A 24,555-nucleotide genomic window follows, 5' to 3' on the forward strand; every position below is an offset into this window, starting at 1 on the left:
TAATAAATAAAAAATACAAATAAAAAAATTGCAAAAGATAGAAAATTGTGACTGTATTATTGCCATCTGGTTGCAAGTTAGTCTAATGTTTTTTTCTTTCTTTTACCTTTATTTTGATAGATTTTTATGCACGCCATAATTCTATTCGGGTTGCAAAAACTGCATAAATTGATGTTTGTCTTCTTGTTCAGTAAGTTGGATTGATTTTTTCCCGCCAATAAACGTTTGTTAAGACGTCACAAAAAAACATTTCTGTAACCAATATTTATGATTATATTAAAATAGCCACATAAGACAGTAATTATGAGTAAATTAATCCTAAAAAAGACATAAAAAATACTTTAAATTTATGTTATGTAAAACAAATAAAAAGAAAAAAATTAGTCTGGAAAACAATCAACTCCAAAAAAGTACTAAAATTATCGTAATATTTTTTTTATTTGATCTTCATGTGCTGCTTTTTTCAATGCTTACGTTAGCCAGATTTATGACTAAAACAGCTCTTTATGTGTGATTATAGTGTTGAAGTTCATAAAGTAGATCTGGTCAAACTGTGTGATGATATGAAAAACCTTAAACAACACCAATTTTCCCAATAGGTTAAAAGCCAAAACAAAATGTAAACAGTACATATGTGCATTTAAGCAGTATTTTAATTTTAAATTCAACTTTCAACTGCAATAAACCTATGAATATTACGGGTTATTCTAATATTAAACTATTTCATTTAGTTATGTGATGCATTAGAGCTGTTTATTTTTAATTTTTTTTCACCATTTACATTTTAATATGGTTAACCCAAACTTAATGAATTTATATGTAATTTTCTTTTACAACATGTTTTGTTTAATTTATTTGTAAGATTAAAATATTAAAAAATTATTAATTAAATTACTTTATCCATTCAGTGATTACTTTGCATTTTCAGACACATGATTTTTCTCAAAATTCCCGTTATATATAATTATAAGTCTTACTCCCTTAATATTTATCCATTTTTCTCAAATATTCACTCAATTTTGTCATTGGGTATAATAATTGCTGGATTTTTTTATATAATCTGATCTTAAATAATGAAATTAATTCAATTTTAAATGGGGGGGGGGGTTTCTCTTGATTTTTAGAAAGTTTTGTGACACTAAAAAAAAGTCTCGTTTTTGAAAAAAAACATTCCATATTAAAAAATCGTGAAGTCAATTTACTTGTACTTACTCGGCAGGCATCGATGTTGGCTAGTTTTCTTTTAAAAAAAATTTAACCCAGACCAATTCCTATTAAGTTGGGAGCAATCCTGGTGTATGGTTTGAAATAAACTTCGTCCATGTATTCTGTCCATCTAAAACAACTCTAAAGAATAAACTTCGTCCATGTATTCTGTCCATCTAAAACAACTCTAAAGAATAAACTTCGTCCATGTAGTCTGTCCATCTAAAACAACTCTAAAGAATAAACTTCGTCCATGTATTCTGTCCATCTAAAACAACTCTAAAGAATAAACTTCGTCCATGTATTCTGTCCATCTAAAACAACTCTAAAGAATAAACTTCGTCCATGTATTCTGTCCATCTAAAACAACTCTAAAGTATCATGATAAAATTATCAAATTTTATCACATATTTTAAAATCATATTTTATTGATAGTTTTGATAAAATCACTACCGAAGCGTTTGGTCAAAATTACTGAGTTTTTTGGTATTCCCATAGAGCCAGAAACACGGTAAAATTTACCATATTCAGGTAGTTTTAACCATACTTTTTTCTCAGTCTAGGTAACACATGATTCTTCAGCGGCAAATATGAAACTAAAACTCATTAGAAAAAGCTATAAAAAAGCGTACAAAAAACAGCTTTTAAAATCTGTAAATTAGTTTCAAACTGGATTGCTGTATGCAGAGAAAAACATTTTACCATTTAGTGCTTCCTCTGCTAAATTATAGAGTAAACATTCAACTTTGTTATAGGTTAGCTGCAAGTATACGATTTCGTGATTTTATACTGTTATGCACTGTAAAATATTCCAGATCAAATTAAGGAAAAATAGGACTGGCACTTAGGCTACTGTATTTTTCACCGTAAAATCCTTTTCCATCTTAAAATTTCTGCAGAACAAAACATTTGATGTACCTTAATTTTTATACAGTAGAATTTACTGTAAAATCACTGAAATCACTTTAAGTAAATATTACTGTACAAAATTAGCATATAAAATTTTACGATAAAAACGGGTTTTACAACGGCTAGACTCAGAGAGCTAGTACTTTTTACCTTAAATTGATCCAGAATTGTGTGAATTTTATTATTACTACGGTAAAACGTAATCGCAATGTAAATCACTAGTAAAGATACAAAGCACTTTATTGCACTCAATAAATGTGATTGCGAAACTATAACATTATTGCATGTTTTGTAGAACATTATCTCATTCTAAATCTGCTATCTAATTCAGAATCTGCTGCCTAATCCTAAATTTGCTATATAATTCTGAATCTGAAAACAATAAAGAAACATCAGTCACCTTGGCTGCTTTGAATTAAATTTCTTCTTTTTTAAAAATATATATCATGCGTCACAATTATGTCGTAATAAAATATTCTTACTTAATATGAAAATCTTGTAGTAAATGATTATTTTTTTAATTATCACTTTAAATTGTATCATTTGCATAGATTATTAATATTTTTTCACATGTTTCCTTATAAATAGTTTTTTTTTAATTGATAACCATCAATATCAATTAGAATTCGCAAGCAACAAATAAGAATTCGTTAGTAAAAATATATCCGGTATAAGGGTAATCTTCAAAAAAAAAAAGACATTTTTAAATCCTCAGTGCACTTTATGTTTACTTTTATAACCTATGCATATTTTTTACTACGATAAGTGTCTTTCATACTGGGTTTCAACAAAATAATAAATTAATTTTTTCATGTTACTGTGTGTCATTCCCTCACATCACCCCACTGCTGAATTAAAATAAGATAAACACATTTCCAAAAAAAAAGCCATTAGTTTATAGATTCCTTGTTGATGTTGTTGTTGTTAATTTACGTCGCACTAGAGCTGCACAATGGGCTATTGGCGACGGTCTGGGAAACATCCCGGAGGCTGATCCGAAGACATGCCATCACAATTTTGATCCTCTGCGGAGGGGATGGCACCCCCGCTTCGGTAGCCCGACGACCTGCACGCGAAGTCGAGCACTTTACGGTAGCACAGTTTAACGAGGACCAATACCGCGCACCCTCGGTCCCTACGCAGACTGATCCAAGTGGTCACCCACCCGCACACTGACCGTAGCCAGTGAATGAGCTTGATGAGCTTGTGAATTTGATGAACGGATACCACTAGTTGATTCATTGCTGTTTTGTGAGAAACCGGGAGAGCCGTATTAAGATCACCGTACTTTTTGAGCACTGATAGTGAGAGCTATGTTAAGTTCACGGTAGTGGTCGCTCCTAAGTTGCCCTTAGCAGTCGAGTGTATACATTGTACGTTGTGTGTGATCGAGACTGAGCAGCAACAGCGCGATGAGGACAATGTCGCAGTCGCAAGTAGGAAGTCAACTTTTCAATGTGGACCATCCATCGAAGTAGGCGTGTTCAAATCGTAGTGGGCGTTTCTGTCAAGGCAGGCATGTTCACATCACGTCCGAAGGTCACCAATGAGGGTTGTCATAGACAATGTCAACCTTCATCTATGGAAAGGTACCCCAACATGGACTCGAGTTAACATGTCTTATATACTAGTGAATTAGAATTGTATTTTTGTAATGGTAGATACACTACAAAAGTATGATGCAATAAATACCCCAGAACATATAAATTAAGTTGAATAAATATAAAACTATAATTTCATAAATCAATTATAGAAATGCTTACTTAAAAAATCAATTTTATTTATATGCTAGAAATAAGAAGCCAATTTTTAACAACAAAAACAATTGAAAATTTCACAGTTCTTCTAATTTTGCATTTTATTTACATTTCAAGATTTTCAATAAGTGTTCATTGATGTAATTGATCTTTATTAAAATAAAAAAAACTTCAAATAATTGCAGTTAGACTGTCTGTTTTACTATCAGACGACTAATCAAAATATTTATTTCACAGATTATACAGTAAATTTGTGTATTTTTATGCATTTTTAGTGTTATTATTTAAATAATCAAGCACTTGAATAGTCTGTACATCCTATTTAAAACTAAAGAATTTGTTCATTTTATGATTATTTCCTTCACATTATGCTTACAAATAAATATCAGTTATTTAAATCTAATCAAACACGACTTAAAAACCATTTGAGTTAGCTTGAATAAAGTTGTACAGTTTATGATTGTTTTCATCTTGAGTTGAACTTGTTCTTTATCAGTTATTTAAATCTAATCAAACACGACTTAAAAACCATTTGAGTTAGCTTGAATAAAGTTGTACAGTTTATGATTGTTTTCATCTTGAGTTGAATTTGTTCTTTATCAGTTATTTAAATCTTATCAAACACGACTTAAAAACCATTTGAGTTAGCTTGTATAAAGTTGTACAGTTTATGATTGTTTTCATCTTGAGTTGAATTTGTTCTTTATCAGTTATTTAAATCTTATCAAACACGACCTAAGAACCATTTGAGTTAGCTTGAATAAAGTTGTACAGTTTATGATTGTTTTCATCGTGAGTTGAATTTGTTCCTTATCAGTTATTTAAATCTAATCAAACACGACCCAAAAGTCATTTGAGTTAGCTTGAATAAATTTGTACAGTTTATGATTGTTTTCATCTTGAGTTGAACTTGTACATCATCAGATTTTAAAGTCTGAGCGAAAGAAAATCAGATAACAGTTTTAATTGTCTCTTCATCATAATTAAGATGAAAGATAATGCATAACTTAGGAACATTTGTATCGTGATTGAAACTTATTATTCAGCATTTTTTCCATTCTAATCACCGGTGATTCAAATATCAGTGATACTAATATTGAGGAAGTAAAAATCAGCATAATCAATCCCAAAAACAACAAAACCTGTAAAAAAAAAATGAAGCCAATAAATATATAGCTAACAAGGGAGACTAGGGAAGTGTGACTCGACAATTTTGAAATAAATTAGTGGGATGTATACCTTATGAGGAATAATTTTAGGGGGCAACATTCGTTTCGGCCCATAGAAGGTCCTATGAGAGATAAGAAATAATTCAATATATAGAAAAATCGGTATTTTATTACTTCAATGCAGACTATTAATTACTGTAATTATCTCATACTCCAATCAATTTTGTGGTACTTTCACGTACTATATAATGCATATTTATTGTCAAAATGGATTTCGAAAATTTTATATATCTGTAGTTTTTCAGAAAAACCTGTTAGGTTAATTTTAAAAGAAATTGGCATCAAATTTTTTAATTTTTTTTTTCAAAAAATTTTCCAAATTAATTGGAGTATGTAATTGCAAATTAATTAATTAATTAACCAATTAATTTCTAATTAATTGGAGAATGAGATAATTACAATAATTAATAGTCTGCATTGAAGTAATAAAATACTGATTTTTCTATACATTGAATTATTTTTTATCTCTCATAGGATCTCTCATATGGGCCGAAACGAATGTTGCCCCCTAAAATTATTCCTCATAAGGCATACGTCCCACAAGTTTATTTCAAAATTGGCGAGTCACATTTCCCTAGTTTCTTTTGTAAGGCATAAAAAAAAATAAAGAAACTTCAATTAAAAAAAAAACGTCACACATTAAAAAAAGCTCCATAAGTTGGTGTTTATCACTTTTGTGGAGGAGAATAAGAGAGATGTTTGTTGGCTGTCAGCAGGATTCGAACGATGGACCTTTGGGGTTATATTCGGATGATCTAACCCAGTGTTTCCCAAAGTGTGGTGCGCGTACCCCCAGGGTACGGGAACAGTTTAGCGGGGGTACGCGCTCTTATGCAAAATATCTTGCAACAAACGAAAATTTCAAAAATTTTTATTTAAAAACACAACTTGCCATGAAAATTTACGATTACGTATTTTTCTATTGGCTATCTCAGTGTTACGAAAAATTTAGAAAGGGTGCACAAAAGTCATAAGTTTGGCAAACACTGATCTAAGCACTTAGGAAACTCAGTCCAGAGTGAATTGGGAAGTTTTATATATTGGACGCCACAAACTCCCCCTCCATAAAAGCAAAAAGTCTGACTCGTTGATAGTCGTGAGCATTTCATGACACTGAGAGGCCGTAAGTGAAGTCGCCATTCTAGTGCAGTTTGGGCCTTGACGCTGTAGACTTAGACGAATTAATTGTCGAATCAAGGCAAACCGTGGAACGAGGTGAAGTAGTGTAGCGCTGCCGATGAGGAAGATGTTGCATTGCGTATTCAAGTGTTCGTAATCACGAATGTGGAGGAAAACAGGAGAGAGAGATGCTTGTCGGCTGCCGGCAGGGTTCGAACCAAGGACCTCTGAGGCCGTAGGCGTAGACGGATGCTCTATACTAGGAAAAATATTTATACACCGAAATTTTCACCCGGATTGAAAAGCGTGTACGCCGAAGTCCTGGGTGAGTTACGAAGCTTTATATTGTGGTAGCCGCACTTTCCTTGTCAGTCAATACAGAGGCCGCCGCACACTGGCAACTTCAATTGTTCATGTACAAAACGCATTAAAACTGAAAAAAACTTACAAGTTATAGGTAAAAGGATGTTTGAGAAGGTAGACGAAAAAAATATAATTATTCACGACTTCTAATAAACCTCACGAAGGACTTTCATAAGCTACTAGTATTATTTATCAACCAACTCTGTGTATTGGGAAGCGAGAGTGGGTTAAAATGGCCACTATTGCTTAAGTGTATTCTTTGTACCATTACAACAACGCAAACGCACAAAACAGTTCCTACAGAAACTATTTTTATTTCCATTTCATTACTTTTTTGTATTTTTGGCTTTTATATGATAAATCGCCAATTATTAGTTAAATAATAAAAATAACAATTAGTATTACAATTAATTGCTGTTCTGATGTTTGATTTTATTGATTTAATATCGCTTTTGCTTTAAACTGGGTTAGATGCTGGATCAAATTTTTATTATTGTAATGAGAAAGTGATCGCACAGAGTTGCTGTTCATACCTGCTTAAAATAAAAGGCAATAAAATAGGAATTTATTATTATTAAAAATATTGGAGCAATGTAAAAATAAACATATTTTTTCCAAGTGTGACATTTCCACATCAGATAATCCCTTGATATTATTTCCAGATAGATTCTTTACAATTTTTTTTTAAAATTTCCACTAGATATTAGACTAATATGCGAAAACATCTCATTGAATTAAAGCACTTCCACAAAAGCTGGCTGTCAGTCAAATAAACAATTGACTTCACAATTTCAAGACAATGGCATGGTGGTGACAATATGTTCAGGAATACAAATTGGCCACCTTAGCTTTCCAGCTTGGCCGATATTCATCTAAAACTGGGTGAACTTTAAACCAGCATCAGTGATAGAATCTTTCCTAATGGCAGCTCAATGATTTTACTACTGCATACAGTGGCTACATTACATGTTATTGCTCACATTGAAATTGTTATGTTTTAAAATAACACTCTCCTGAACAATTGATACTAATATGCGAATGTTAGTCAATCAGATATTAGACTAATATGAGAAAGCATCTCATTAAAGTAAAACATCCCGCAAAGCCAGCTGTCAGTCGATGAACAATTGAAATTTATGGTTTCACAATTTCAAGACAATGGTATGCTGGTCACAATAGGTTCAGGAATACAAACTGGCCACCTTAGCTTTCCAGCTTGGCTGATATCTCTCTAAAACTGGGTGAACTTTGAACCGACATCAGTGATAGAATCTTTCCTAATGGCAACTCAATGATTTTACCACTGTACAGTGGCTACTTAATATCTCATTGCTCACATTTAAATTGTTATGTTTTAAAATAACACTCTCCTGAACAATTGATACTAATATGCGAATGTTAGTCAATCAGATATTAGACTAATATGAGAAAGCATCTCATTAAAGTAAAACATCCCGCAAGGCCAGCTGTCAGTCGATGAACAATTGAAATTTATGGTTTCACAATTTCAAGACAATGGTATGCTGGTCACAATAGGTTCAGGAATACAAACTGGCCACCTTAGCTTTCCAGCTTGGCTGATATCTCTCTAAAACTGGGTGAACTTTGAACCGACATCAGTGATAGAATCTTTCCTAATGGCAACTCAATGATTTTACCACTGTACAGTGGCTACTTAATATCTCATTGCTCACATTTAAATTGTTATGTTTTAAAATAACACTCTCCTGAACAATTTAGACTAATATGCGAATGTTAGTCAATCAGATATTAGACTAATATGCGAATGTTAGTCAATCAGATATTAGACTAATATGCGAATGTTAGTCAATCAGATATTAGACTAATATGCGAAAGCATCTCATTAAAATAAAACATCCCGCAAAGCAAGCTGTCAGTCGGTGAAGAATTGAAGTTTAAGATTTCACAATTTCAAGACAATGGCATGCTGGTCACAATAGGTTCAGGAATACAAACTGGCCACCTTAGCTTTCCAGCTTGGCTGATATCTATCTAAAACTGGGTGAACTTTGAACCGGCATCAGTGATAGAATCTTTCCTAATGGCAACTCAATGATTTTACCACTGTACAGTGGCTACTTAATATCTTATTGCTCACATTTAATTCGCGTGCAGGTCGTCGGGCTACCGAAGCGGGGGTGCCATCCCCTCTGCAGAGGATCAAAATTGCGATGGCATGTCTTCGGATCATCCTCAGGGATGCTTCCCAGACCGTCGCCAATAGCCCATTGTGCAGCTCTAGTGCGACGTAAATGAACAACAACAACAACAGCTCACATTTAAATTGTTGCGCTTTTTACAACAACAAAAACAAAAAAAACGTTCTTCTGAGCAATTTGAAAATGTGACTTATCGTTATATCACTTAAATTAAGCCTTCAATTGGTATTTTAAAATGCATTGGTTACATTGAAAGATAATGCGTCGGAATATAATTCCATCTCCCATCAATATAACAATTTTATAAAATAAATATTTTCAAACTATGTTGTTGTTGCTGCTGACGTATACCATTAAGGCAGAGGGGGTGCGATTGTTCTTGTTTTCCAGTGGAGCCATCTATGGCCAAGAATTCGACTTCCGCTACACCATACGTCGCACCCGTTTATAGGGTAGCCCATTCATACATACATTCATTCTTCCACAGATCGTAATTTTGACCTGAATCAGAGAACGATCAATCTTCAATTCAGTACCCCCAGAGGTATTGATTTGTTATGGGAATATGGAGGACTTTGAGACTCGACAGATTTAACGTGCATCAGTCACCATTTACTACATGGGGAGTCTTCGGCCGACAGGGATCAAATCCATGACCACTTGGATATGGGCCCAGTGCCCTACCAACCAGGCTATCCCGGCCCTCAAATTATGTTAGTAAATGTATATGGAAACACTCACCATTGTTGGGTGCGAAAAAGCTAGAGGAGTTCGTAAAGTAAACATATAAGAACCAATAAAAAGTGGATGGATGAGATATGCACAAAAAGTTATCCGACTCAAAGGGATGAAAATTCTACAAGACAGAATCTTATCTACAACTCCTAAAAAAGATAAACAAACAAATTTATCTACTACTTTTAATGTACATTTATCAATAAAATTATTAGACAAACCAAAATATTTATGTTTAAATGTGTTTTGTAATCACTGTACTTAATATTTTGTTCCAATGCCCAACTAGAGAATGACCTTTCCTCATACAGGTATCTGAAGGGCAGATTTTTCGGCCACCCTTTCAGGGGCACCATATTAGGTGATCCAACGTTGCTCCCATAGTAAGGACAGAGAGTACAGAGAAGGAAAGGACATCCATGCCTTGCCCGGGATTCGAACTCAGAACCTTTCTGATACGAGACCAGTTCCCTGACCCCTACACAGGCAGTTCGGCAGATGTCCTTAATATATACATTCTGAAAATTAACTTCACAAATCAATATTAAAGTATGAAATATAAGAATGTTTTCCAAATATTGCGAATTATGATAGCGATGAATCACAGAAAATTTGCAATTAAAATTATATAAACTAGTTTACCTATCAAATAAAACTAAAAATCGTTAGGAATAACGTCTGTTTGTTATAATAATGACATGCAGTTAAGACGAGGATCGCGAAACACAAAAAGAAATTAGCAGTCATACTGCACACCTTAAAATTTGATGTACTTATCTCTTCAATATTTTTTAAAATATAATGATTTGTCTAAATATATCTCAAACTATTTTTTTCATTTTCTTTCTGCCTAATTATTGAGAAAAACTGTTGAATGACTATAGAACGATATTCATTCCATTAGATAGCCTGTTATAAATACACCGAAGAGCCATTACATTATGACCACCCTGATAATAACATGTAGAACCACCTTTAGCCCTCAAAACTGCTAGCACCAGCCGTGGCATTGATTCCACGAGGTGCTGATAGGTAGTCTGAGGTATCTGCTACCAAGCGCTCACCAACTGATCCTGCAATACCCTCACATTGCAAGGAGGTAGCGTGGCAGCACGAATTTGGTTTTCCAAGTAGGACCACAAATGCTCTATTGGATTAAGGTCAGGTGAATTTGGGGGCCAAGACATGACTTGAAAGTCACTGGAATGTTCCTCGGCGATTCGACCCTTATGACATGGTGCATTATCCTGTTGGTAAACACCATCCTCCGCAGGAAGAACTGTTGCCATGAATGGGTGAACCTTGTCTGCAACCATGTTCAAGTAGCTTACAGGCGTCAGGGATTGTTCTATGAGGATTATGGGTCCTAATGTGTTCCTTGAAAACATTGTTCCTGGGCGAGAAACCATGAAAACCTGGGCTAGCCTATTGTTATAGATGGAGGGTGGTCATAATGTAATGGCTCTTCGGTGTACAAACAACTAAATCAAGTTTTAAAGATCAAAGAATAGGGATTTTTGACTGATAATTTCCTCAAAAAGAAAAGTTAAGGTGGAGACGCGGGTAAAGGGCATATTTCTGCATATTAAAAATAGATGCTCTGTGAAAAACAAAATTAAAATTGCCAATTAAATAGAAAAAACCAGAATATTTGTTCTTATTTAGATGTGAATATACATTTATATTATATATTATGTATAATATGTTTAAGGTATCCGTACACGTTAAAAAAGTGAATTTTAGCCTAAAATGACAATTTTTTTTTATTTTATATTACGAATCTCCGTTTATTCTAGTTTTCAAAACAGTTTAAATTTTAACTGTGCGTCAATTAGAACAAAAGTTATGATTAAAAGAATATTAGTCGATGACTAAAAAATTAAACCAGAAATAGCATTCCGAAACCGGAAGTGGGACAAAAACAGTTATATTTATCTTTATTTTAGGATAATTATCTTTCTTTGACTTAAATAATTATTATTTTAATGTTGCTAGAAATGAACCTCTCAGTTTATCATTTATATTAGTAGCTTTAATGGCATTATTTGGAAATTTGTCCCTAAGGAGGTGTTCGTTGAATTGCAAACATTACAATTTGGTGTGTATTTGGCTGTTATTCAGTTTAATAATGGTTTTCTGGGACTGAAAAGCATACTCGACATAGTTGGAGTCAGCCGTGGCAATAAAACTGTAAAAGGTTTTAGAGAACTTGATTTTGAGCGTGTGTATGAGTCTCAACGCCATTCATTAACTAATGTAAAAATTGTCAGAAAAAAATAGGTTTGCAAAAAAACAAAAAATTTGTAAAATTGAGAAAAAGGAAGGTATTACATACAAATCGGGAGAATTTTAGAAGTATTGAAGCATTTTTAAAATAGAAATGATATAATTTATACTTTAAATGCCTTTTTCTCAGAATGTAATTTCACGCAAAAATAGTAACTTTCAAAATTCATTATTAAAAAAGTTGTTGATATATTTCAATAAAAATTTTTATGTGTATTATGTATAATATTTTCTAGTGCTTGTGCTACAATTGATTAAAAATACTTAATAGTTTTTTATTATTGGTCTAAAATGTGAAATACGACGTAAAAAATTTGACAAAAATCTCATAAAAAGTTTTCAATTCTCTATAAAAAATTTAATTTTCCAAATATTTTTATGATTGTAGTCAAATCACTAGACAAAATTCAGCTCTTTATTTTGATAATAACACTTTTTTGATACAATAATTTTGGTGAAGTATATCCTTTCACAAGTTTTATGAAAAGTTTTTGTTATTTAGCTTTTAAAAACAAAATATAATATAAATGTCTAATTTCTCTTATTTAATATTAGTTTTTACATATAATAAATATAAAAACATAATTAAAGTGTTCTGAAACTTAATATTTTTAAAAAAATCCTCCGAACGTGTTCGGATACCTTAGTAACATATTAATACTTTAATTTATTGGGTTATCAAATAATATAAAATGTTAGAAGATGTTACAAATTGGAAATAATTAAGAAAATAAAGAATTTTTTAAAATGAAGGTAGCAGAAAATCTATAGAAACATTAAAAATAAGTTTTTAGTTTTGATGTTTATAACAGTAAAGAAAAAGGCAATTTCTTATCTGGTTTATCTGTTTGTCTTTTATTCCACCGATTTGCACTTTAAGTGTGCAATGTCGCATTTTTTTCAATCCACTTTACGATATAAATCAATGTCAGAGTGTTTATGTCTTTTGTTTTGCACTTTAAATGCATAGTCATTTTTTAATACATTGTATGGGGTTAATCAGTAATGAGGGGTAAAGCGGCGAGTCCGTGAGGAAGAACCAGCACTGTAAAAGGATTTCGCAAAATTGAGCAAAAATGTAACCAAATAACCCCAAAACAAATTTGAATTTGAAAACCCCATTACTATTTTCAATAATGAGCACATGTATTTTCATATTTGACTACATTTGTTTCAGAGCTATTTTGACACTTTTTTTACTCAATTTAAAAAAACAAAATTTAACAGTGCCAAACGCGATTCAAACTTTCCGTTTAACAGCAGTATTTCATTTACCACAAACTATTAGACTTTAACTAATTTAATTAACTTAAATATACTGTTTTGAATTTTAAAATTATTCTAGCATTTTCTTATGAAAGCCTGATTGTCTCATAAACTGTCTTTTTAAATTTTATAATTTTCGATTCATTAGTTTTTTATTTCTATTTCCCCACGTTATTCGCGAAAATCAAGTTCTAAGATATACAATGAATGTAATATAACTTTGTGAAAGCTGTTATAAATTATACTTACCATAAATTATTTCAATTTGTCTATTTGTAGTATATATAGAGTTTTACGTATATTCACTTGTCTTATTGGTAGTAGTATTCTAACATTCAAACGATGTTTACAATGTAATGTTTAATCAATGTTCAATTCAATGTTTTCCGTTTTCGATAACCTTCTTTATCATATTTTTATAAAGATCCTTAGCTAATTTGTAACTTATGTTTAATATAATAAATTTGTCGGATGCACAATTTTAAAACTTTAGATTTTTAACTTTACAAAATTTTTCAGCATGATGTAAAATCAATACAGACCTCCTCTTCCAGATAAGCATGCAAAAATCACCCAAGCCACACTTAAAGCCCAAGCTGTTCGGCTTAAAGCGTTATAGAAACTTGCTCCTACTATTCCTAAAGTTTGTCCATATAAGCCATAAACGCAGAATAATGCAACTAGAACTGCAATTAACCAACCAAGCCATAAATAAATCTGAAAGGTAATAAGCGAAAGTTGAAGTATGTAGAATATCAGTCAATAAATTCTAAAATTTTCCTTGGTGTACATATAGGGCATTCTACAATAACTGTCCTTAATATTTATTTTTAAGGATCGCAAATTATTATGTAAAGAAGAGAAAAATCAAATCAATCGAAATCAAAGGAGTTACAGTTGAGGAGGGTGGATGTAAAAAACATTGCAACCTGTTTGATTGCTTAAGAATAAAGAAAGGAGTTGAATGGTGATGGTTAGAAACACCTCCTCTTCAAATATCATCAGACAATGAAACAGGTTTTTATGTATTTACACCGATCTTCCTTAATTGTGAGATTCTAATAGCTTTTTTGATTTTCATTAGTTAAATATTAATTTGTGATCCTTAATGTAAAGTATTGTTATACCATTTTAACTTCGTTTTTAACAAGAATTCTAAATGTTGCCCAGTAGGAAAAGGGGTGAAGTCCTAAGTTTTTAATGTCCATACACTTCTCGACACGATCCACTTCAACAGTAGAATTACAAATAAAGAGTTGTAAGAGTCATAAAAAAACAGGCTATCATAAGCATTAATTAAAAAAAGCAGCATAAGATCAATGAAAAACAAAAAACAGACGATAATTTTGAAACTTCTTGAAGTTGATTGTTTTCCAGACAGAGTTTTTTCTTTTTATTTCCACCAGCGTGCATTTTTAATGCTTTTATAAAATATTAGTTTAAAGAATTTATTTAGTTTTTTATGATGAACTTATTAACCATTACTGTCTTGGTGGTGATTTCTGCATAAATATGAATTTCGAAGAAAGAAGGAAATTTTGTGGCATCTTCAAGAGACGTATATTGCCTGAAATTGAAAACCAATCCAGCCCTACTGACGACAGGAGAACAAATATCAATTGATGTGGTTTTTGTAATCCATGACTTGAAATAGGGAGGTGCTTATGAAAGTCTATCCAGAAACAAAGAATAAAAAATTAATAAACATTTGAGCAATAAATAACCAGTGATTGCATTAATGCGATGACAATTTTCTCTGTTTTGTAATTAATCGTCATATTATATTCCCTTTTTTTCATTTATTGGGAATTTTCATTACAACACATCTTGTATATGAACCAATACATACTTCCACTATTGTCAAAAAGACTATTAGGCAATTTTTTAGTTGTGAAAAAGAAAAGTTTTATAAATGCAATACTCTGAAAGCTGTAACTCGTTGAAAACATGCATTTGAAGCTAAAGGATATTATTATATTGAAACCAAAGTTATTGTGCGAAATTATTGGTTTATCGTAAAAGTTTTATAAATGCAGTACTTTGAAAGTTGTAACTTGTTGAAAACATGCATTTGAAGCTAAAGGATTTTGTTATATTGAAACCAAAGTTATTGAGCGAAATTATTGGTTTATCATAAAAGTTTTGTAAATGCAGTACTTTGAAAGTTGTAACTCGTTGATAACATGCATTTAAAGCTAGAGGATATTATTATATTGAAACCAAAGTTACTGTGCGAAATTATTGGTTTATCGTAAAAGTTTTATAAATGCAGTACTTTGAAAGTTGTAACTCGTTGAAAACATGCATTTGAAGCTAAAGGATTTTATGATATTGAAGCCAAAGTTATTGAGCGAAATTATTGGTTTATCGTAAAAGTTTTATAAATGCAGTACTTTGAAAGTTATAACTCGTTGAAAACATGCATTTGAAGCTAAAGGATTTTATTATACTGAAACCAAAGTTATTGTGCGAAATTATTGGTTTATTACATAGCACTGAAAAATATTATACGAGCTTTTTCAGATGCATGATAAATCGGCGGAAAATTGAATGATAATGTACATATACATATATAAATACGATAAACGTTACTGTCATCTACACTAAATCAAAATAGGGACACGTTATTTTTCTTGGTATATTTCATTTAATATTTACATAAATAGTTAATTGAGAGTTAAGTAAAACAATACAACCATTTTTTTTCAATAATCTACCACGTGAACAAAATAACAATTAATTAATTTTATTTAGTTTTTTTTTGACAAAAAAAAGTAAATAGAAAAATTACAAATGAAGCACTTACTCTGTTGATTTTAAAACTTGCATTTCTTCTCTTAAACATGATATGACCAAGACCTATTCCGATGATGTATGGTGCAATCCTTATGTATGGCTTTATGTAAATTTTATCCATGAATGTTTTCCAGCTGGAGAAGTATGAATACAATATATCAAAATTTTTTAATTCATTTAGGGTATCTCGTAATTGTTACCCTTAACATACATTTTTGCAGTTATTTAAAAAATGAAATAAAAATATTTTAATTATAATTAGAGATCTCAAATGTATTAAAGGTTCCAAATGTTGTTAAGGTCGGAAAAAATTAAGCAGCAATAAAAATCAAATGCAAGTTGCTACTGTTGTTTTTCTTTTTGTTTTTCCTTTTTTTTTAAATTTAACTCGATTGCATTCGCCCTCTAGCCTGGTTATAACAAAGCAGTCTCGTAACAGTACCACAATTTCGAGACCAATGGTATGAGAATAGTGGTGTGGTCAGTCTTGCGTATAAGCAGCCTTTTTTTCCCCCATAGTAACTTGTACTTATGGATCTGGAACAAGATGGGCATAGCACCGCCACTGGGGATTAAATCAGCTGAAAACCTTATTGTTTGTATGGAAATCATGGTATTTTACGGAAAAAATCGCTCTTCTGAACATGTGATTATATAGATTGTAATAATTATAGATAGATAGGTTGTAGATAGTTTTACCACCTTCTTTTTTTTCATTGAATTCATAGTTTAGAAACATTTGTGTACGTTCTCATTTAAATATTAATTAGTAAACTTAAAATGTGCCTATTTTAGGTTAAATGTATAGGTATAATAAATCTGATAAGTTTGAAAATCCTAGGTTTTACCGATAAAACCTTGCATTTACCTACGTGGCTGGAACACTTTAATATGTTTCCATTTTGGCCCTTTTGAGAAGCCTTTGCAGTAACACCTAGATATTAACGCAACAGTAAATAGGTTAAACCCCATAAGCTTGGTAAAAGGCCGAAATGAAATATCTAACAAGGGAAACTAGGGAAGTGTGACTCGCCAATTTTTAAATAAACTAGCAGGATGTATGCCCTATGAAGAATCATTTTATGGGGAAACATTCGTTTCGGCCCATAGAGGGTCCTATAAGAGATAAAAAATAATTAAGTATGTAGAAAAATCGGTATTTCATTACTTCAATGCAGACTATTAGTTATTGTAATTATCTCATACTCCAATTAATTTTGTGCTACTTTCACGTACTATATAATGCATATTTATTGTCAAAATGGATTTCGAAAATTTTATATATCAGAAGTTTTTCAGAAAAAAAAATTTAAAAAAATTGGCATTTTTAAAAACAACAAAAATTCGGCATCAAATTTTTTAATTTTTTTTTTTAAATTTTCCATTATTGAAACTAATAAACAGTAATAAATTTCATTTATATGAGAGTCGAAATATAATACGCATTTTCCCAAACTGATGGAATTTTTTGTGAGTATAGCTTATGTAACATCCAAAATTGTGATTTACAAAAAAAACAATTTTTTTTCATATTGTTAGATCTTGCAAAAAAATCTGAAATAATTTATGTGATTGCATAATATTAAATTGCAATTATAAAAATGTTTTCAAATTTGTTTGGCGGGAAATTTGAACTTAAAAAATGTTTAATATTTCAATTCGATTTTTTTCAGAAAAGATCAACTGTACTGTATACACAAAATTTGAAGTGATATGTCACTTTAAGTGGAAAATCCGTTGATATCTATGTCCTGTGAATTGTTCAATATTTTGTCAAAACATTGCTATCTTTATAATATTATTTTTATATTTGATATCCTAGCTAATTTTTGAAATATTTAACTTTAAAAGTTGGCATTAGCTAGGATATCAGGTATAAAGATAATTGCATGAATAATATTTCAAAAATAGCAATGTTTTGCCAAAATATTGAACAATTCACAGGACAATTTTTTTTAATAATTTGCTAATTTTTCGGCAAAAAATTGAAATTTTTTGAAACTTATTTTTTTTCCATTTTTTTATCAGTTGTGCAATAAAAAAAATTAAGAAAAAAAATTTGTCTATTAAAGCGACAAATACTTACAAATTTTGCTTATATAGTACGGTTGACCTTTCAAGAAAAAAAGAAAATCATTGAAAACTGAAATATTTTTTTAAGTTCAAATTTCCCGCCAAACAAATTTGAAAACATTTTTATAAATGAAATTTAATTTTATGCAATCACATAAATTATTTCAGATTTTTTTGCAAGATCTAACAATATGAAAAAAAAAAAAATTTTATGAATCACATTTTTGGATACACATTAAATATGAAAAAATTCCATCAGTTTGGGAAAATGCGTATTATATTTCGACTCTCATATAAATGAAATTTATTACTGTTTACTAGCTTTAATATTGGAAAATTTTTTGAAAAAAAAAATTTAAAAAATTTTATGCCAATTTTTTTTTTTAAAAAATGCCAAAATTTTTTTTTCTGAAAAACTACAGATATATAAAATTTTCGAAATCAATTTTGACAATAAATATGCCTTATATAGTGCGTGAAAGTACCATAAAATTAATTGGAGTATAAGATAATTACAATAACTAATACTCAACTGCATTGAAGTAATGAAATACCGATTTTTCTACATACTTAATTATTTTTTATCTCTCACAGAACCTTCTATGGGCCGAAACGAATGTTTCCCCCCAAAATTATTCCTCATAAGGCATACATCCCACTAGTTTATTTCAAAATTGGCGAGTCACACTTCCCTAGTTTCCCTTGTAAGCATACTTCGCATATTTACCAAGCCACTTTGGTGAATCTTTGTTTTACCGGTAAAACAAAGGATTTACCGGATTTTGGCTTTTACGGCGTATATTGAGAAAGGAAGAGGTTACGAAGTAGAACATTGGCAGTCGCAAACTCAAAATTGTGACGGCTGTTCAACGACGGTTATAAAGTAAAAGTAATAAAATCTATGCCTAAGAGCCGTGGTGTCTCAGGGACAGAGCGTTCGTCTTCCAATGAGGTGAACCACGTTCGAATCCCAACAATGACTGATCGACGCGAATGTCGCACCTGGGTCGCACTGACCATTGTACTGACGTAAAATATCCTCAATGATAGACAAATCATGGGTTAGAGTCTCCTTGCCATCAGGCTAACCTTGGGAGGTTTTCGGGGTTTTCCTCTTCATGTAACGCAAATGCTGGTTAGTTCCAACAAATAGTCCTCCACAATGTCAAATTTCTCCCAATTCTTGATCCAGGAGTACCCTTGTCTTCTGGATCGGGTTCAAAATTACAAGGGTACGGCGTGAAGCATTGGTTGTCGTGAACTCAAAATATGATCAGCAGTTCTGCGCCGGTCAGAAAATAAAAAAAATTAATCTAAACCTAGACTTGATGTTTGAACAACAGGTGCAAAGAAAACTTTTTAGCATCGATCATAAATGTCGTCGAAATAGTTTATTAAGAAAAGTCGGAAGAAACTTTTGCAAAAGGATTTTTTTTCTCATCGGTTTAACATTAGTTAATATAAAATTATAGTTAGGTATTAAACTTTAGACGATTCTTTTTCTTAAAAATATTTAAAAGATTACATTAATGATGTTTGCATTTTTTTTTATTCCTTTCCTACAAACAAACATTCATGCAGGGTGTTTCGAAACTTATAGGGGGATGGAAAGCATCTAAACAAGGAATTTTCACCATAGAATACATAGACGGAGAGCAAGCGTTGTACCACTAGAACGCTTATTAATGTGTATTGACTAAACATGGTTTCCCAAAGCGCTGTTGCTAACAAAAATAAAAGAGCCACAGTTTATGTGCCTTACACTTAAAGCAAAACGATGATTTTAAACTATACATATCAAATAATTGCCTTGAAGAATTATCTGAGCGCTTTAGGACTGATAATTAACTTAAATATTTCAAAAATTATTAAACTTATGTAAAAATCGCCATTTTAGCGACATTTTTCAGAGTGATGAGAAATTCAAAACTACGTAGATGAAAATTTTCAAAATCACTGCCTTTTTCTCAGTTTTTGTACATTTTTATGAGCCCACATTATCCAGCATTGGAGTTATCTTTTAAATATTAAACAATTAGGCCACAAATGCGTTTCATTTCATTAAAACTTTGACTTTTCACCGCATTGATGTTTAGCGCCATTTTCAGAAAAAGCAGACTAAGCCTATTTTTAGAACTACCTTAAATGACGCGTACAATTCATTACGTCACTGGCTTAAAGCCTGCATTACAGCTCTTCCGAGCAGTTTTTATAATTTTGCTTCACACGTTGTCAATAAAATTGATTTAGTACCTCCTCTATCCATTTGGTTTTTTGGTTTTTTCACGTGACAGTAACTGACACTCCCCAGTGGTTCATCGCTTGCTCTCGTTAAGTTATTGGACTCACTTATAAACATATCCAGCAGGATCTTTTGCTATGTCTTTGGGATTGCTAATGGAACCAGCGGTTAATCCATAATAGTAAGTAATCACGAACCCTGATATCCAGGAACCGCATAAAGATAGAGCTAAAACTGAATAACCCGTTTTTGGCCACCTAAAGATAATAAAACATTTGTTAAAAGTAAGTCGGAAATTTTTAGTATCTTTTATCCTAATTTTTAGAAGAAAAAAATTACAATTTAAATAGAAAATGACTTCTTTTTTTGTCGTATGCTTGTTTTAGGCAGTGGAGGTGCGATTGTTCCTGTTTTTCAGTGGCGCCATCTATGGCCAGGAATTCGACTTCTGCCACGCCATTCACGCAACCACAACCCGTTTATAGGGCGGGTCACATTCACGCACAAAGGAGAAAGGACATAGAACACACAGAGAGAGAAAGAAACATCCATGGCTTGCCCGGAATTCGAACCCAGGACCTTTCTGATGCTAGGACAGTTCCCTGCCCCCTACACAGGCCGGTCGGCGTGGAAAATTATTATTATTTCAATGGCTTTGTTTTAATGAGTGACACCTTCAAAATCTGCTCATAACCTAAAATACAGTCTAACCTCGAATTATCGTACTCGCATTTTTCGTTTTCTTGTAAGTAACGTCCTGAACATGAAGTTTCTGGAGTTCGGGCCAAGACGTTCGGAGACTGCCGTTCGAAAACAGGCAAAAAATTTTAGTCAGGTTTTATCTATAGATAAGCTGTAGTAGTAGTAGTAGTGGCAGTAATAGTAGTAAGTAGGTAGGTAGTAGTGGTGGTAGTAGTAGTAGTGGCAGTAATAGTAGTAAGTAGGTAGGTAGTAGTGGTGGTAGTAGTAGTAGTGGTAGTACTTTATTTACATCGCATTAGAGATTCATAATAGGCTGTTGGCGATGGTCTGGGAAATATCCCTAAGTATGATCCGAAGATATGCCTTTGCAATTTTGATCCGCAGTAGAGAGGATGGCTATCCCGCTTTGATGACCCGACAAGCTTCGCGCGATGTCAAGCACTTTGCTGTAGAAAAGTTAAACGAAAACCGATCTAGCGCACCCTCTGAGCCTTCACAGGTTGATCACTGACCACTTCCAGTGATAGGGGACTTTGGTGATCTACTCGGAACCGTGTTTAACTATAAATCCACTGTGCGACCTTATGAGAAAAGTGAAGATATTCCATCCTTCTCTTTTTGTTATAAACACGTGATTTTGTGATGAATTAATATGTTTTGAAAACAAACTTTCATTTTAATGCACAATTTTTCTAACGCTGCACCAATTGTATTGCAATTTCTTTATCATGTTAAAAAAAAATTTGGGAAATATTCTCTTAGATATTATTGGAATTTGACTGGTGCATTTTTAGCAGGAATGATCAAACAAGATTCAGTAAGAACGACGCTTAAGTTTCTAAAAGCCATGGATTGCATTTCATTATTCTTTAAAATTTCAACTTTTTTACTATGGTTTGTTTTTCTAGCACAATTATTTAAAATATTGATAAAAGAAGCATATTTAAATAAAGAGTTATCGGGGTAACCGGTGGAGGTTCTCATGGTAATTCCACCGGTTGGCGGAAGTTCTCATCGGAGTTCTCCGCTAATCGATGGAATTACCATGTTATCGGAACCTCAGTTATCGGAGGTTCTCATGGTATTACATGGCTCCTCTCCATGTAACGCAAATGCGGGTTAATTCCAGCAAAAAGTCCTCCACGAAGGCAAATTTTTCCCAATTTTTGATCCAGGAGTTCCCTTGTCTTCTTCATTGCGTTCAAAATTACAAGGCTACGGAGTTAAACATTAGTAGTGGTAAACTCAAAAAATTGTATCAGCTGTTCAACGACGGTTATAAAATAAAATATAAAATGTAGAAATTTTATAGTTTAAGTTCGGAAGAAAAAAGTGCTCTTCCCAAATTTTCCAAATATTTTAAATAAATAAATGTGTGCATTCATCTTCTTCTTTTTTTTTTTTACATTAAAAATATTTTTGGAGTTAATAAAAAAAATTTAAAGTGAATTTTTTCATATTTATTACAAATTTGCTAACTTTCTTTATTATTATTCATAATTTTTCAATTCATTGTCTACATTTTATGTTGAACCACGTTAGTCGTTTTCCGTTCATTCGCGTGTGTACAAGTTTAAAATGTTCCTTGTAAATTTACCTCCAGAGTGTTATCAAAAATATGGGACTGAGGATGAAGAATTGCATTTCATTAGCAAGATACCAAGACCAAGGCATGCACTGCAAAGAAATTTCTTATTAATATTTCAATTTAAAAACATAGCGATAAACATACATTTAAAATATCTGTAATCTAATTAAATTATTGAATAGCAATAATCAGACAAAAAAAGACGCGTTTAGTTTCGTTAAAAAAAATAAAATTAACTTCATTTTTAGAGAAAAAATACAACTTGAATACCTAGAATGTGACAACATTTTAAAGAATGATATAGACAAAAACCACCTAAGCCTTATAAATAAAGATTTTGCGTTGCAAATTTGTGAAATTAAATTCCAAGGTATCCTTTCCAATTTTAAAACTAAGGCACCTTTCATTAAAAGTCAGTCTAAGTTTCATTTTTTTTATTGGTAATAAGTTCCATAATTTCATCATTAGTTTATAAGTTTCACTCATTCTAAGTTTCGTGGTGCAAATTTAAAATGCTCTTCGCAATATTAAAATTTAATACACGTTTTTAAAGCACAAAAAGCAATATTTTTGACCAATTTTAAATCAGAATTACTCCTCGAATTAAAAATGTGTAACACCATTTTTAAAACACGATAGACATAGAAATTATTAATGCTCTAAAAATATAGGTTGCTTTTTTATTCAAAGTAAAAATTTTTCGATGTAAAGCTGAGTGCTTTTAATCAAATAAGCTGTTTATTCATTTTTTAGCCTCTATTAAATTTATTCGGAAAAATAAGAGTTAATTTCTAAATCTAGAGGAGTCCTGAAATAATTATCAATGCAAAACAAATTTCAACTTTTTGAAATATAATGAAAAATTATCATAGAAACTTTATCATTAAGCCATATTACCTGGTCAAGTAAATCCTGAAAATTACTGATATAAAGGAGGTTCCGCCACCAAGTGTTCTGGCAATGTTCTTCAACTTTAAAGTCAAACCAATACCAAAAAGGTCCTGATCCCATTAAAGGTAAAACGGTAGCAAAAAAAGCCAAGACAATCATATAGATCGGTGTTAATCTACGAAATAAATTTTAAAATAAATATCTATAACGTAACTACTTTATTTTCGCTTAATAATTGAAGAACTTAGGGCAATATAGAGGTAATCCATACTTTATTTTATTTATTTGTTTTATTTATTTATTTATTTATTTATTTATTTATTTATTTATTTATTTATTTATTTATTTATTTACTTATCCATTTGTTTGTTTATTTATTTATTTACATTTTAGGAATTATTTAAGAATGTCACGGGAACAATAATTAGGAGTATAGTATTTACTTAGTAATAAATTCTTATCTATAATATTATACTTTTATTAAAAGATCTCTGTTTCGGATTTTATATTTCGTAGAAATGGAAAAGTAAGATATTGTTTTTAATTTTAAATCTAACTTTTTATGCACTCTCTTCACCGTTAAGTTTTGTGAAACAAAAAATCTAATGTACCGTAATTTTTACTGTAATATCTACTGTCTACATGTATTGCCGCATGCCTGCATATGTATGTATTACTGTTATATATGGTAATATTTACTGTAAAATACTGTGAATCATTTTAATTAAATAAATATAACTGCAAAGATTACGGGATAAATTTTTACAGTAAAAATGGAGTTTACAAATGTGAACTCAAGAGGCTAGTATTTTTTACCGTTATGTGATCAGGAATTTTTAGCAACGTAGCCCCGACAGTGTAATTAATTAGTACGTTTTTTGTGACACAAATAAGTCAGTCTATGCATACCTTAAGAAACGGTGAAAGTAGAAATTAATCCAAGCTATTTCACTCCTTCTCTTAGTGCGCTCTTGAAAGTATAAATAAGACATGAGAAATCCACTTAAAAAGAAAAAAAAGTACATCACATACCGAACAAAAAATATTGAAAACTGAAATAATTTCTTTTGAAAGATAAATCACATTTTTTTCTTTAAAAAAATTACTCACATTATAATTTTTAAGATAACTAAAACCAAGGCGAGTATATACTAATTTCAGGTACTTTGCAATACATTTTCCAATTCTGCAATTAGTGACCAAACTAGAATAT

General features: G+C 31.3%; 1 protein-coding gene across 1 annotated transcript in view; it reads right to left on the reverse strand.

Annotated features, from left to right (window-relative positions):
- Nucleotides 1-3,955: 3,955 nt before the first annotated feature.
- LOC107454327 (uncharacterized) overlaps nucleotides 3,956-24,555 on the reverse strand; it is a 71,703-nt gene continuing 51,103 nt past the window's right edge. Inside the window, exons 24-31 of the mRNA XM_043040848.3 lie at nucleotides 24,252-24,344; nucleotides 23,349-23,517; nucleotides 22,461-22,540; nucleotides 20,269-20,418; nucleotides 15,857-15,980; nucleotides 13,593-13,767; nucleotides 9,505-9,647; nucleotides 3,956-5,014 (exon numbers count right to left, since the gene is read on the reverse strand). Of these exons, the coding sequence (XP_042896782.2) occupies nucleotides 4,880-5,014; nucleotides 9,505-9,647; nucleotides 13,593-13,767; nucleotides 15,857-15,980; nucleotides 20,269-20,418; nucleotides 22,461-22,540; nucleotides 23,349-23,517; nucleotides 24,252-24,344 (1,069 nt within the window). The 3' untranslated portion in view covers nucleotides 3,956-4,879. The remainder of the gene's footprint in view (nucleotides 5,015-9,504; nucleotides 9,648-13,592; nucleotides 13,768-15,856; nucleotides 15,981-20,268; nucleotides 20,419-22,460; nucleotides 22,541-23,348; nucleotides 23,518-24,251; nucleotides 24,345-24,555) is intronic.

The sequence above is a fragment of the Parasteatoda tepidariorum genome, chromosome 10 (assembly GCF_982258835.1).
Source record: "Parasteatoda tepidariorum strain Cologne lab strain chromosome 10, Ptep-v5.0, whole genome shotgun sequence".
Taxonomy (NCBI): Eukaryota; Metazoa; Arthropoda; class Arachnida; order Araneae; family Theridiidae; genus Parasteatoda; species Parasteatoda tepidariorum.